General features: G+C 35.6%; 1 protein-coding gene across 11 annotated transcripts in view; it reads right to left on the bottom strand.

Moving 5' to 3' along the window:
* The window catches only part of HERC1 (HECT and RLD domain containing E3 ubiquitin protein ligase family member 1), a 186991-nt gene that overhangs the window by 80436 nt on the left and 89573 nt on the right, over nt 1-16982 (bottom strand). For 9 of the 11 annotated variants that reach the window (XM_058737453.1, XM_058737452.1, XM_058737460.1 and 6 more), the window contains 4 exons: nt 14597-14936; nt 14009-14129; nt 7749-7800; nt 759-1027 (listed from right to left, as the gene is read on the bottom strand). In XM_058737453.1, coding sequence (XP_058593436.1) covers nt 759-1027; nt 7749-7800; nt 14009-14129; nt 14597-14936 — 782 coding nt within the window. The remainder of the gene's footprint in view (nt 1-758; nt 1028-7748; nt 7801-14008; nt 14130-14596; nt 14937-16982) is intronic. The other 2 variants (XM_058737459.1, XM_058737461.1) reach the window with 1 other exon arrangement.

Below are 16982 nucleotides of genomic sequence, written 5' to 3'. Positions count from 1 at the left end.
TGCCTGATATTTTTTCATGACTGGACTAGAGTTATGGATTTAGGGGAAAATACTATAAAAGTCCTCTTCTCAACACATTATTTTCAGGGATGTATGATGTCACTATAACTTATTGTTGATAATGTTAATCTTGATCACTTGGCTAAGGTGATGTGTGTCAGGTTTCTGCAATCTAAAATTATTCATTTTTTTCCCTTTTCATACTCTGCTAGCTCCGAGACACTAAGTCCTGCTTACTTTAAAAGAACGGGAATTAACTTCCACATCCTAAAGGAAGAATATTAAAGAATTTGTGTACATGTTAAAACCAGAATAATAAATATTGTGAGGGAAATACTATGAGGCTACACAGGCATCTTAGGTCCCTTTAAAGTTCTGTTCACTAACTTCAGCATTCATCATTACTACTGTGGTGTCCTAATCTAGCCTTTTTTAAGTGGAGACAAATGGGTCAAAACCGGAGGCTCTAAGAAGCAGATGTATATGCTCACCAGCCAGTCTCATTTTAGTTTCTAGGAGACAAGGCAAGACTTAAGATTACAGTATCTTGCTCTAAGAGATGGCAATTAAAAATGCACTTTGTCCATTTCAAACAATATATTATGCCATTATATGATAGTGACATCAAAAAGTTCAGGTGCAGGAGAGGGAGAGGCAAAGAGTAGATGAAAAGGAAAAATTTTTTCTACTATTGTACAGTCAGTGATTACATTTAAGTTTCCACAGTGCCTCTTGAGGAGTAAGTATCAAAGACTTACTTCTGCCCTTAACTGCTGCTGTTCCATTGCAATGATAGAGGCCTGGGGACTCGTAGACATACTTTCTTCTGGCTCTTTAAAACCTGGAGCATTCCCCACATCTCCACTCACAAAGCTTACAACATTTTCGATCAAAGTGTGAACTCCCAAAGACTTGGTAAGATCAAAATCAGACTCAAAGGAGTAAGAGGAGTTGCATAACCAGTCTCTGCTATGTTTCAGGCGAGCCCAAGAGTCACTCAAGGATTCCAATTGACTGTGCATAGGACCTACATACAAACAGAACAAACATGTATCAATAACAACCAAGTAGAGCATACATTCTGAAACTAGGGGAGGGCTGAGTGCTGCTACCATACCAACTGGTGAGAAATGGACACTCAACGTTTGAATTACATGCATGCATTAAGTGAATCTGAGCAAAATGCTTTGGTAAAAACAAAAAACAAACAAAAACCAGAGCAATGTAAGAAAATAAAGGGAAAGCCCTGTTTGATGTATCAGTGTCTCTGAAAGCGCTTTAGCAACACACTGCCACAAGAAAAAGAAAGGCAGAAGCTGCTCTCAAAATGCTTAGCTTAAAATGCTCTGCGATATTAAACTAGACCATCATTTACGAACACAAAAGAACTAGGCACTTGGAACACTGCTCGTAAGACCTACAAGTACTAGAATTTCATCCAATTTAACATTATCATTGCAAAGAATAAGTTAAGACTGAGCAAAGTGTCTACATATCTGCAATGAAACATTACCAAAAAATGGATATAGAAGGGCAAGTAAACTTATACAAAAAGGAGACACAAACATCACCCTTTGGGTTTCATTAATATAAGGAACACTTTCACTGTGTCATATGCATATTTACTGCATGTTGTGAAACTCCTATATAGAGGAAGCAAAGTTTCACAGACAAGAATATATGAGATTTGATGTAAAATGATATCTATTTAAAATTACCAAGTGATGTCACAATAGTTGCTAAATATAATATCATTAGTTTTGCCAGTGGACATTTTCTAGACTAAACAGACTAAAACATTAGACAACAAATACGTTAGTATGTTTGAACACAACAAGTCATATGCCAATATTAGCTTTAAATAAATATATAAATGTCCAATTCTTACAAGCTTTGTCTTTTTTAATTTAATTGATATCAGGTACATGAATTAGATTAACCATAATCCTTGGCTCATGATAATCTCTTATCACTGGTCCACACATGGCCTGCTTTTGTATTTATATTTATTTATAATAAATGTGAACACAAGAACTAGAAAACTGATAGTAACTTGTATCTACCTATCTGTTCCTCCTCTAATCCATCTCTCCATATCTCTTCCTACCTAAGGCTATATTATCCCTAAGCCTGGGTTTATCATTCCTTTGCTTTTATTAATGCTAAATATTGTTTTATCTTATATGTATTGCCAAGACAAATAATGTTTAGTTTTAGTGAGTTTTTACTTTATAAAGAAGTATCATTTTATGCAATCTTTGTGGGCATACTCTCTTCCATCAGTATATTGCCAATATTCATTCACACTATTACATGTAGCCATAATTCATTTGTGTGAGTACTGTATAATGTCCTATCACATGAATATATCAACTTTCTCTATTAGGAATGCATCTTACAGTAGTCAATAAAATATGCATTCCAAAAATTGTTTTGTTGTATAACTAGATGGAAAAGATATGGAAAGAGAACTATTTAAACACTAATGCCCACAGAGAAAAAAAAATTAATAAATAATGATTGCCTGACTTATTTCTGAATTACTACACTGGTGTCAATAAAACCCCAGGACTTCAAAATCAGATGTAGAAATTTAGCTAATATTACAAAGTAACCGAATTAATTTATATGCATTCTACTAGAATAATTTAGAATAGCAAAGAAGACATGGTTACTCTGCCTTCCATGTTTTAGCAAGAATTCTTAAGATTAAAAAATGCTGAATTTTCAGTTTTACTGAGCATGAAAAATAACCAATCTGAAAAATTCTCCAAACTGCATAGCTGATTATTTTTTTCACGTAAAACAGAAAAGAGTAAAACAACCCAAAGAATAACGCCAAGTATGCATAATGGATTAAATTAAAAATTATAAAGAATAAAGCAGAAGCTAATTAAAAAAAAAAAAAAGAAATAATCATTTTCCATTTCTGTAAGCACCCCAAATCCAGAATGTGGATTTAGCCTTAACTTACAAATAATAGTTTTTGGCTCTTTGCACTGAGCTTGTTTGTTCAATAATAAAATTTCAGAATAAAATGTTCTGTTTTCCAATACTTACAAATTACTTTTCAAAATGAAACTAAAATGTGCAATGAGCTAGTGTTAGAACCACAGATGTAAAAGAGACCTTGAAGATTATCCAGTCCTCAAATTCCAATTAAGGAAATGGAGGTCAAAAATTTGATCTATAAAATTAATAATGCTAATTCCTTAATTTTATGGGAGGGAGGTGATCTTACAAATTCCTGTTATTAATCAACTTCATGAGTCACCAATACACGGAAATGTCAAGTGCCTGCCTACACAAAGGTTCAACTATGAAGGATATACAGAGTGAATTGCTTTGATATAACCCAAAATGTTCTAGAAATGGGTGGCCAACCCATTAAAATCCTCTTGGCAAATTAAAGCAAGGGTCAAACTTTGTGTATAAAGAGTCAGACAGGAAATATTTCAGGTTTTTGTGGGTCTTAAAGGTCTGTGCTGCAACCACTCAACTCTGCTGTTGTAATAGGAAGGCTGTCACAGACAATATATAAACAAATGAGTGTGGCTGCATTTCAAGGAAGCCTTATTTACAAAAAGAGGTAGCAGGCCAGACTTGGTTCACCAGGCATACTTTGCTGACCCCAATGTAAAACATGCAACTTATTAGGTATATGACCCAAACAAAATTCTGTATGACTAAAAGAAAGAACAGGAAAAGCAGCATATGAAAACATTAGGATAAATAAATAAAATAACTGTAAGCCAAATATTTAGGCTGACATCAAAAATACTTTAAAACAAAAACTTATATTATGGAAATGAGAGATGAAAGAATTCTTAAGTCTTTAAAAAAAAATTGTAACAACCTGATCAACTTTGGTTTGTTCAATATTGTTTCACTGGAATATAGGAAATACTGTGTCTGAAAAGTACAATAAAAGCTTCTACAGAGTAATTGTGACTAAGTCCAGTTCTTACTTAGTATTATTTCAGAGTCATCTACTATAAAAAGGAAATACAAAGTTCAACAAGACTTTTTTTGAGATGGTTTACTTGTCCTTACAATTTTGGTTCTTAAATGGAATTTTCAAAATGAACATGGCAGAGCTGCAATACATACTTTATAAACCATAAAATATGTAGGCAAGCTAAAAGGGGAAAAAAATTAAACATGCCATCATGTACTTGCTTGAAGCTCTTCTTTTTTCTGGGGCTCAACTGGCCAAAAAGGAGTAAATACACTACCACACAAAAATCAGAAGACAAAAGGAGAAATTTGATACAGGAGACAACATTTACATTTGCTCTTCTTTATATAATCTAATTTGAAATGCACAGATAAAAACAGCATTTCACCCATACATGTTATACCATGAAACACACATGCTGATAAATGTTTCCAGTATTATTTTTAGCTGTAAAACCCTAACACTTTATTTATAAGGCCTAAGGAGTAAAAAAAAATCAAGTCATATAGTATTTTAACTAATAAGATTCCTGATGTTGCTTCTTAAATTGCTGCTTTGGTATCCCTACCATTTTTCACTGCACCAGGTTCAGCTTAAGTATGAAAACTAAAGTTAAGTATCTGCAAAGTTAGGTATTGTCTTTCAGCGATGGATGGGCTCAGTTCTACACAACTACAGCAAATCTTTTAAGTATTTATCAAAGTACCAAAATACCAACACATTTAACAGGTTTTGTATAAAATGTTGACGAGCTGTTGTAAGAATTAAATGAGTTAATATGTTTTAAGCATCAGAACAATGACTGGCATATGTAAGTAGTTTACAGGTGTTTAATGAATACAAAATGTCCTATTATCTCTGAGGCACTAAGCAGAAATGTTTCACCTATCTCTTTTTAAAGTAATTTAAGACTTTTGGTTTTAGAATTTAGCTTTAATGCCTCTGAACAGGTGAGCAAACAGCTACATTTATGTGCTCTATTTGCTCTACCCATTCCTACCATATTTGCTTGCTTGGACCAATTGTGAAAGATTAACTTGAAAGAGGGAAGAAGCAGCAATCATGGTTCAAAAGCATGAATCCTAGTATCCCCAATGCCAAACACTGAAATTATAGGCACTAGTATTCCCAAGGAGGAGCCTTTGGAAGGAAAAGAAGAACAGCTGAAACGAGTATACAAACATTAATTGTTATTGATACATCTATTTAATTTCAGTGAATGTGACATAGTAACTTATCTCTAATTTCTTTTACTAGGTTTTTAATAACTCAGGGCCACTGAGACTAGTAAGTACAAGAGCTATGCAAGGGAAAAAATTGTCATTTCCTCTTCAAAATACTGGAAAGGGGTAAACAAGAGCATAGGAGAATTGACACTTGGCAGGGCATCTGTTTGTCCTTCACAGCTCAAGTTATAATCAGAACACCTAAATGGCCCCAAACGGTTCTGACTTGGTTCGTTTGCCCAAATGAAGATAGGCATCTAGTCCAAATTGGCAATAAATAAGGAAAAAATAGGATTGTTTATTCTACCATTTAAGAACAAAACAAAACAAAACAAACCACTGCGGTCCGAAGGTAGTCACTAAATACAAATAATTTTTAAAAATTCCTTTCAAAATATATTCCCCTTAATGTATTTTCAATGTTCTTTTATTTTAAAGAAGGAAATCTATAAGAAAACTACTAAGTGTACATTTTCATTGTTTAATCTGTAAGCTCTAGTATTCATTAGATTGAAAACTATTTTTGCTGCCTTCCTAAAAGAGTAATTCTACTTTCTAGTCACCTATTCCTAAGAACAAAGCCATCAGCAGATTTTTCTCTGGGAACATTAAAATGCAATGATTATTAGGATAAACTGGTACCATATTAAGTGATATCATGAAGATTTATATAACTAGTTTCCCTCCCTATTATAATTTCCTAAGTGAATAATTAAAAAAAAAAAAACAAAAACTTTTCCCATGAGGTCCTGTATTTGCTTTTCTGTTTTCAACAAAGTAAAGTTAAATTCCAAAAAGTTAATAGGTTTTGGTACTGCCTTGAGCTTTTTGGAGAAGGTGGTTTATCCACAAACAATATTTGGATTAATGGCTTCATTCATTTGTATCTCCTTATACCTACAACTGTAGAAACTCCACATCTACTCATAGGATAACAGTTTAAAAACCTGAGCAGAAACCAACTCTAGGATAGTAACTTTGAAGTGTTCTAGCTATTTTTCCTAAGTAATTTACAATGAAATTCTAAGTCATTTGTAATTCAGAGAAAAGATACCACTTTCTGTTTTATTCTAAACATTACTTTGCACATACTGACATGGCTAATATAGACTAAATCTCACAGGATAAAGGTTTACGAGAAAATAATTTTAGCTAATGGACTATCATGCATAAATATAATCAGTACAGCAGGAGGCTCTTACTAAAGACTGGATCCCTTATGTTACTCATTAAATTTGGAGCCATTGTCTCTCTAGCACCAAATGATACACATATAACAGAAATTTTAGCAACAGTGCTCACCTGAGCTAACCAAAATTTTAATTTCTACGTCAAGTGGTTATGCAAAAAGGATTTTCTGGATAATTATGACACATGAACTCCCAATTTTCAAAGAATTAGAAAATAATAAAATACATATTGCACATTACACTAAACATCATTTAATTATTTTTATATCACAAATAACCTTATGATTTTTAAAAAAAAAACCCAACAGCTATGTTATAGCTTCCAAAGACTTTTCAAATAAACAAAGTACCAGTTCTAGTCATTATTCTTAGTATTTCAGAAAAATCATTCTCTGTATTCTAATTAAAGGACAAAGTATCATATTTTATTTGACAGAATGCCAACATTTCTTCCTCTAAGTTATAAACACACAAATGAAAAAACTGTGCATGCATTTCTTCCCTTCATTCCTCAGTTTTCCCTCATCTCTCAGTTTGCTTCCTGTGGGGAACTGAACATTCTGCCAAGGAAGCTATCAAGAGAAGGGTTTGGTTTTGAAGTACAGAAGACTTACTATCACAGAAAATAATTTTTCCCACAGGCTCTTAAAAATTGCCACCAGCACCAATGTTGAACATTTCACATTTTCACAACCACAGTATAAATGGGTTTAATAAAAGTGCCAGTTAATAGAGAGCAATACTTGGGGAGTTTTTAGGTATCCTTGAATTTAGAGTCTCTGAAACAGCTGTCCTTTCCATACATTTTTATATATAACCAAGAGTTAACTGTATTATTTACTAAGAAAGAGCTTCTAACAAACAAGCTAAACTCTTGATAACACTCGTAAAATTGTTCCTCATGGGAAAATTTGTCTAGAAATCATAAGCTTATGTCTTACATGCTGTATCTTAAGAGGCAAATAGTAAAAAAAAAAGTGGAAACTTTCTGAAAGTGTGCATGCAGAGACAGGAGGTGAGTGGAGAAGAGTTCTCATGTAATACCATTAAACTATGGCAACTGTACCAGTGAACTAAAACATAGCAAATAATGTACATAACCCCCCATAATGTAAAGCATTACTTTTGGAGTTCCACACAACTTTTTAAAAAGTCAAAACACATGACAAATGAGAAACAGACTGGTTATTAACTCCTAGACATTTCTGTTTTAAAAGGGTGTATGTTAAAGAAAATGATTTCCTTTTAACTCTTCCAATAAAATGTTTCTAAATTTGTTTTTGCAATAATGTTTCAAAGACAATCATATCTAAATACATCAGATATAAAAACAGCTACATCATTTAACCAGATTTTTAATTTCTTAATACTTACCTCTCTTTCTATGAGATGATGCCAAATCCAAATCAACATTTCGTCTTCCACTCTATTAAGTTAAAAATGAAAAATTTAGTTGTGAAAAGTGTTTTAAGATTAGATTTAATACAACATTAGAATAAAAATACATAAAATTATAACAATGTGCTACCTGTATACCAGTCCAGTCAGACTAAAAAGTCTAATAAAACGTCTCAAAAAAACCCACTGAAAACAGCTTTAAGAAAGCCCAGGTACATAACTCTGAGATACTAAAACACAAAGTCAAGGTGTATGCTAATTAACATTGTAGAGTAGCATAAGTTTTTCTTTGTTGTCACCTTTTCTTTTTTGGAATTACTGCCTTTTTTTTTTTTTAAGTTCATCTATGTATTTTGAGAGAGAGAGCAAGCACATGCACAAGTCGGGGAAGGGCAGGGAGAGAGGGAGAGAGAGAATCCCAAGCAGGCTGTACACAGTCGGCACAGGGCCCAATGCTGGGCTCTGAACTCACAAACTGTGAAATCATGACCTGAGCCAAAATCAAGAGTCGGACGTTCAACCAACTAAGCCACCCAGGTGCCCCAGGTATCTTTGTCTTTTATCTTCCAAATACACTATAATCTTATTAATACCTTCCATAGGTCTAAAGCCTCCTGTAGCAAAGTCTCATTTTCAAAAATTGCTTTCTGTATTCTTATTTTACATTCTTTTCAAAAGCCCCACTAGTCTTGGCTAGGCATTTTAGAGGAAGAGAATCTGATGAATCCACCCTAACAGAAAAGTAACATAGTCCTAAGACTACTGGCAGTATTTTAAAGGATTTTTAAATGTTTTTAAGGGGTGCCTGGGTTAAGTGTCCAATTCTTGACTTCAGCTCAGGTTATGATCTCATAGTCATAGAATCAAGTCCCACATTGGTCTCTGCACTGGGCATGAAGCCTGCTTAAGATTCTCTCTCCCTCCCTCTGCCTCTCAAACGGGCATGCGCGCTCTCTCTCTCTCTCTCTTTCTCAAAAAAAAAAAAAAAGCCTATTAAATCTAGAAATCTCAAATTGCTGAAACTGCAGACAGCTCAATAAAATAGTGAAGGTTTTCAGGAAGAACAGAAGTATATTTCTGTTGGGGAGGGGTGCAGACAACTATCTGCTCTGCTCATATGTACAGCCAACCAAGTACAAACCATAGGTGACTGACTCATTTATGCAAAGACTTGACATTATGGTCTTACTAGGCATTTCATTTTTACTCTATCACACAATTTTTAAAAATGGTGGCAAAGAAGAAAGGTTGTAGAAGTGATAAAACAGATTCATTTAGGAACTGCCATTGTAGAAAATCATTACCTGGTTACACACAGACACATGTACCTACATTGTAGATAAACACATTTCGTCTTACATACACACACACACCAAAAATAAGTATGTTGTCAGGCCATTTGGTGCTAGACAAAATACGAAATGTTACAACCGCTCCTGAAGATATCAGTGGATCATGCAAGAAAACATTTTTATCACACAGTACCTTGGTCATGAGGGGTCACAGAATAATTTTATCTCAGGCCTCAGAACTAGAATTATCTGTTTCCCTTGAACAACTGGTTTGTTATATCTTTTAGACACTGAATCTTGTAAATCATTATGCTGTTCCTCTTTGGTGGCCCACCTTTAGCCAAACATCACAGGATATGGTCTGAGGTGTACAAAATCTCACCCAGGGCTTTATCTTTCAGTTTCTTTCAGTCCTAATTCATTCACCTAATTCATCCTTTTATAAAGTATTTATTTTTATACACTAAATCAACTCCTTTGTGGAATAAGGAAGAGAGGGAATAGATTAAGAGAGTGTAGTATGAAATGCTGGATAGGTATGACAACTGTCAATCACACAGTTGAACTTACGCTTAATTAACTGTTGAGGTTTACTAAGACAGAGAAGTAGATAATACATCATGTAACACTCTTTATAAAAAAAGGATAAAGCAAAGATTGAGCATTAAACTGATTAACTTCAGTTACGTTAAGAAAGCATTTCATTCATTCACAAATCAGAAATGAAGTACCACTAGATATTAAGGATATGAATGGAAATCCTAAATAACCTGACAGAAGGATAATGTATTTTAGCTGGAAAAACCCAAACTGCCCCCACTGTTTGCCCCTCTTCATCTATACCAGGCTGAAGGCTCAGCCCACATCTCCCTTCATCTGCAAAAGAATCTGATCTGGTTCTAGACTTTCCTATCTCTTACAAGACTCTCCATTCATCTGCAAAAGAATCTGCTCTGGTTCAAGACTTTCCTATCTCTTACAAGACTATCTTTCTAAACATTCTGTAAAGAAAGATGATCAAGAGCAAATCTTTTTCAAAAATGTGTTTATTAATCTTTTATAAACTGTAGGAAACTCAATGTTAACAATCTTGGCAACTAAATCTAGGCTCAATCTACCTCCACTGATCTCTCTTTCCATTCTGTTCTGAAAATATATTTTTCAACACGTTTTAAATATTACCAAACTTGTTCTTTACAACAACCCAGTTGAGGCAAGTATAACAGGTAGTTTTCTTTTCTTTTTTTTTTTTTTAAGTTTATTTATTTTGAGAAAGAGAGAGAGTATACAAATACGCAAGCAGGGGAGGGGCAGAGAGAGGGAGAGAGAATCCCAAGCAGGCTCTGTGCTGTAAGCAGGAAGCCCAATGCAGGCGTTGAACTCAAAAACCGTGAGATCATGACCTGAGCCAAAATCAAGAGTCAGATGCTTAACTGACTGAGCCACCAAGGTGCCCTGCATGACAGGCAGTTTTATTCCCCATTTCAAAATAAAGAAGCTGGGGTTCAGAAAGGTAAAAATCTTGCCCCAGGTAAAAATCAATAGTAAATCTTAAGCCTACTATGACTAAGTGAGATTTCACTATTTGTTTTCTCAAAGTATGTTGCTTTAACTACATCTATCCTCATTTTTTATCTTTTCATTTCAGTGGAAATGAATTATCAATCTACAAAGCATACTGTAAAAGACATGAGGGGCATGACAATAAACCTGCCTTCTAAGAGGTCTGCTGGAAAGAAATACTAATAATACATAAATAAGTATGATGTGAGACAAAACATTAGTGGTTCATTAGAGATACTGCCAAAATGTCACAGAAATAACATGAAGACTCCTGGGAGTAACGTGATCTTGGAAAGCTTTCTGGAAGAGATGACACTTTAGCCAGTTCTTAAGAAAAGATAAGACCCCCATCAATAAAATCCAGGAGAAAGACATTTAAGGCAAAGAGTGCTTGAGCAGAGGCTCAAGAGGTATGTTTGGGGTCTGGCAGGTGGACTATCAGGCCAAAAATACAGATTACTGCAGGCGATAACTGGTTCCAAAGGCAGGCAGGAAACATCTTCCAGAATCTTGATTTCTTGGTAGGTAGTGCAGAATCACAAAGTTTTCTAAGTAGGAAGGGAGCGTGACCAGCTGGTATTATTTTTGTTGTGTTTTCTTTTTAAATTTTTTTAATGCTTATTAATTTTTTAGAAAAAGAGAGAGAGACAGAGCACAAGGAGGGAAGAGGCAGAGAAAGACGGAAACACACAAGCCAAAGTAGGCTCCAGGCTCTGAGCTGTCAAAAAAATAAAGAAGCATTTAAAAAAAAAAAAAAAAAAAAAAAAAAAAAAAAAAAAAAAAAAAAAAAAAAAGCTTTAACTTTGGGAACAGGATCTAAGGAGAGGAACTGAAAAAAGTAGGGAGATCAGTTTAAAACTACCAGTCCAGGCAAAGGTAACAAAGGCCTGAATTAAAGAGTAGAAACACTAAAAAATAAAAAAAGGGCACCTGGGTGGCTCAGTCAGTTGAGCGTCTGACTCAGCTCAGGTCATGATCTCACAGCTCGTTCAGTTCAAGCCCCACATAGACTCTGTACTGACAGCTCTGAGCCTGGAGCTTGCTTCAGATTCTGTCTCCATCTCTCTCTCTGCCCCTCCCCTGCCTGTGCACTCTCTCTCTCTCCAATATGAATAAACATTAAAAAAAAATGTTTTAAGAGTAGAAAGGACAGAATGGGCACAAATATTTTACCAAAACAGGTAACACAATAATTCATCCATTCCAAAAACTTAGTGATTGCCTCCTACTACATACCAGGCACTATACTGCAGGTACTTGCAATACAGCAGTAAACGAAACAGCAAAAACCCCTGTCCTCAAGGAGCTTATAGTGTAGTAGAGGCCAACAGAAAGTGATAAACAAAATTATGTTTGGTGCTGGGGGATGGGGGGGGGTGGGGGGGGAGACCTAGCAAGGCAAGGTAGACAGGGACTGAATATGTGGAAAGGAGGGCAAACTACAATTTTAGACAGAGGGGTCAGACTAGGCCTCACTGAAAAAGTAAAAACAGAAGGAAACATTGAAGTGAGGGAATTAGCCAGGCAGACAACAGTATTCTAGTGGGGGTGGGGGAGGGAAATAGGTAAAAGCCCTAAAAGGAGGTTGTGTGGTATGTTCATGGAAAAGGCAAGAGGCTAGTGTGATAGAAGGAGAGTCCTCAATTAAGGAGGCCAGTAAGAGATCAGAGTGACAGTGGAGCCAGCATATGTAGGGTCTTATAGGCCCCTGTAAGGACTTATGCTTCTAAAAAGCAGTCACTGGAGGTTTTGAGTAGAGAAGTAACATGATCTATGTAATAAAAACTATCACAGGGTTAGGAGACTAGATAATGAGACTGATCAGACTGAGAGGAATCTCAGAGACTATAAGAGAGGAAACATGAACTGGGAGCACAGAGATACTAATGGTAATGACTAAAAGAAGGGAAGAACAAACAAAACACCATGGTACAATAAAATCTGCTTAGGGACACTGCTGAACTTTCCTTAGAGGAGGAATCTTCTTTGCTTAGAAATTTCTCTGAAACAATACCTTTCTGTTTATGTAGTACTTTATACTTTTCAAAAGTATTTTCATATCCATCATCTCAATTTACACAATAGAGGAATTTCAGAGCTAAAAATGGAGCTTATAAACCACGCACTCAGTCCAAAAAACCAGAGTTTCTGTTTGGGCTGCCATGTGACATGACCAAAGTCTCACACATTGTCATAAACACAAGAGGCACTAATGTCCTCCTATCACGGCGGGACACTAAGGCCCAGATAAGTCAAGTAACACGTATAGATTATTCACATACAAGACAGAGGGAGAGCCAAAATGCAAAACCAGCTATGAACTCCAAGTCCAAAACTACTCAAAACTAGTAATCTCTTAGACAATTTGCACACCATAATTTACCTATCACACTACAGCATACTTTGTTCCTTCTTAGGTAAATCAGCATCTCATCTGTTTGATTTTGACTGTAAATGCCTGCAGCCCAGGTCCTGAGGCTTTTTTGGTAGGTAACTGAGAATTACTGACAGATTTTAAGTAGAGGAAATATAAACAGACTCGTGAAATGTGGAAGATGGGCACAAAACAAGCAGTAGGTCAACAAGTTTGGAGGCTTCTGGACTAGTCCGAGCAAAAGAGAAGGAAAGTTTGAACAGAACAGTGGCAAAAGGGATGGAAAGGACATATCAGAAACATACCAAGGTTAAAATTTGCAAGACTTGACTAACTAGATGGTAGGGAGTGTGGGGGTTTGCAAAGACAAGAAAATAAGGAAAAGAAAAGGATGAATCCTGAGTAGTTAATAATACCACCTACTAAGATAGTGAATATAAGAAAAGAAAGTTTGAGAGAAAGATGAATTTATTTTTGGATAGGTTAAGATTGGGGTAACCTCACTTGTTCAGGAGGACTGTCCACCAATGAGTCAGATATATGAATTTGAAGTTTAGGAAGAAGTCAGAGCTAAAGACAGAAATCTGAGGGGCATCTGGGGGGGGATCAGTTGGTTGAGTGCCTGACTTCTGCTCAGGTCATAATCTCACGGTTTGTGGGTTTGAGCCCTATGTCAAGCTCTGCACTGACAGCTCAGACCCTTGAGCCTGCTTCAGATCCTGTCTCTCTCTCTCTCCACCTTGCCCCACCCCCATTTGTGTGCTCTCTCTCAAATGTAAAGAAATAAAATAAAACTTAAAAAAAAATAAAGATAGAAATCTGAGAATCACATTAACATATAGGTGGTAAATATCTATGCAATATAGTTATCCCATTTTTCTTAAAAGTTCTTTTTAAAAAGTTTTTATATGTCTAAAACAAACATATAGTACTTACTGTAACCAAACTCTTATATATCTATATGCTGAAAACAAAAATCCCTCTTTACTGAATCTAGGTATACCTACCAGCGCGTAACCCTCTTCATCTGATTCAGGCTGAGACAAATCAGATTCACTCCTCGATTTGATCAGTCTATAATTTGGACTTGCATGGACTAGCCGGCTCTCTGCAGTAAGACTTTCACTCCTGTCTCACATGCACAAAGAAAAGTTTTTCAATTTGGGATTGTTAGTAAACATAAAATTGAATGGAACTAGCAGCACAGACCTAATACATACACAGTGAGGAGTAATTATATCTGTCAAAGGGAAATCCTGACTCTTGTGTAAGCACAAAGCCCTTTACGATGACAGCAAACCAACTTACATGCCACTACATTACAGAGAGATGCAGGAAACTTCGTATGTTTGTCAACTACTGTTGTTTATATGTATGAAAAATTGTGCCTCCTCATCTAATCAGAAATTTCTATTCCAGGCTGAATCAGTATCACTCTTTACATTACTTTAATACATTAATATATTACTTCACCCTAGTCAATTTGGATTTCCTCCTCCACATGTGTGTTCATTTCAGAAGACCACTATAACTTCGAGAACAAAGTGTTGCACTGCATAAAGTCACAAATGTTTCAAGTTTCTAGTCAGTCCCACCTGGTCATAAGTCCACCCCCTTCAGAGGCACTTGTTGAAGGCTGCTGCAACTGTCCTTCTTCCTTCCGCTTCTGAAGCTCCTCAATCACAGGACTTACTCCTAATATTAACAGGGCACACCGATGGATCACAGAGTTGCAGGCAGCAGTGTACACATCCTGGCCCTCAGGAAGGTCTGTGCTGACCCTTCGCTCTTGCTGAGACTGGGGAGGTGGATCATCAGCTCGAGCCCCAGACCCTGCCCCACTGTTCATTCTATCTCGATCTCGGCTACGAGCTACTTCACGGGCTGAGAGGAAACACTGAAAGATTTCTGTAACATGCAACACAAAAACAAGGTCTTAACACATGGGGAGAGAAGAGCAAAGAAAATAACAATAAAAATAGTCATAAAGTTTGGATCAAAAACTTACTGAAAGAGGGAAAAGTTATTTTTTAGACATTAAATACAGCATAGTAACTAAGTTAAGATTATATTAAATACATGTAAAACATTAAACTTTTCACAAAAATTAAAATAGGAAATAATTATGCCATTATAGAATTCAGATTTGGTTTATTCTATTTCTACTCTTACTCATGACTTAGATCAATGCTTTCCAAGTGGCCCCAGACCAGGGCATCAAGATTTTCTGGGAACTTGTTACAGATGCAAATTATCAGGCCAATCCCAGACCTTCTGAATCAGAAATTCTAGGCATGGGGCCAGCAATATGTGTTTTAACAAGCCATCCAGCTGATTTTGAGCTCTGCTGAAGTTTCAAAATGACTGAGTTAGATTAAAATAACTATTTCTGAAATGTTTATGACCTTCGTATGAAAAATGTCAGGTTACAAAAGAAACAAAATTTAAGTTGCATGAGTTAAGAATAGCCCCCCTTCCCTCTCTAAAGTCTATGTAATTCCTGACATCTATACTCCATTGTATCTCAAACACATTAAAAAAGTAAAACCACTAAAGGTCTTTGCTGAAACTGAATATGATAACAATATACAGCCAAGACTGCTTCAGAAAATCAAGCGGCATCACCAAGAATGTCCATCTAATACCAGCCCTTCCCAATTCACAAGTGTAAAAAAATAATGAGTTGAGTAAGATTCTGATGCAGTGGCAGATACTTCACAACAGGAAAATAATTTTTTGTTCAAATTTGGAGTGAAGACAGTATTCTTTATGGGGCACCCAAGCAGAAAATTTGGATAAATACTAGATTCATCTGTTCATACAGAAGTATAAACTTTAAAAATGGCTTTCATATGTGTATTTTATAGAATTATTACATAATATTTTCATTATGCTGTTTGAAGTCTCATTTCTGTAAAAACCAAAGCAACAAACTCAGTACAAAGCTTGAAATCAGTTAAAGTAATTAAGAGAAGGGTCACTGGAACTTTGGGCAGATCTCATTCGATTTCCAGCTGCTACTAATCTGGCCCTAGGCATAAATTTTGCCTCCTTAAATCTCAGTTTGCCCATCTTTAAGATAAATACCAGAATTCATCTCATTAGACTATCGTAAGGATTATCCATCTATGTGAAGCATATGACCCAGTGCCCAGCACGTAACACAGGTGCTCAAAAACCGTAGCTGATTTAAAATTATTACTCCCCTGTGACTATTATGCTTTCTTTTACTATAATTGAAGGTTACAGTTTGTTACCATGTTTTCCCCTTTGGCTTTGTTTTCCAGAATTTTTAAACTAAGTTTTAAGTTCAACTGCAGAAGTCCCTTCAGCCTAGGTTTTTAAAATATAATTATTCTCCCTCCCCATCTCCAATCCCTTTTCTCCTCGTTTTTTAAAGTAGTTTCTGGTTTTGAGCCACCTCCATATATCATTTTTACAACTATGCAAAACACAAATTGATAATAAAATGTCAAATTGATTAATACACAGAGATAATCCCAATACCAAATGCATAGCTAGCCATAATGTTTCAGTCTATAAAGTGAATATACATTTTAACTTGAAATAGCCAAATCACTCAAAAGATAATAACACATGTTTAAAAGCTTTGGTATTTCCTTTTAAACATCTAAATGATTACAATAGTTTTCTATTGTAGCCTTGAAATATACAAGTATGGAAAGTGTTCTAATCACCCAGCCAACAGAATTCTCATGCATATTCTTGCTCTCTACTGACAATGGCAGTGTAGTCAGTGGGTGAAATTTATAATTTTAAAAGTGTGACATATAAAAAATAACTAGGCTCTCCTAGTAAGTGCTGGAAGAGGCTCTCTTCCTCACCACACAGAGGGGCCAGGCCAATGGACAAATTGGTACCCTCCAAAACAAACTCTGTATGACCTTATCCAATCACTCATGGGCATTATTGCATGCATAAGACTCAGTGGAACAGTTACTGGTTCTAAAAGCCTGCTTT

This window comes from Neofelis nebulosa, chromosome 7, assembly GCF_028018385.1.
Source record: "Neofelis nebulosa isolate mNeoNeb1 chromosome 7, mNeoNeb1.pri, whole genome shotgun sequence".
Classification (NCBI taxonomy): Eukaryota; Metazoa; Chordata; class Mammalia; order Carnivora; family Felidae; genus Neofelis; species Neofelis nebulosa.
This window is presented reverse-complemented; position numbering and strand designations above follow the sequence as displayed.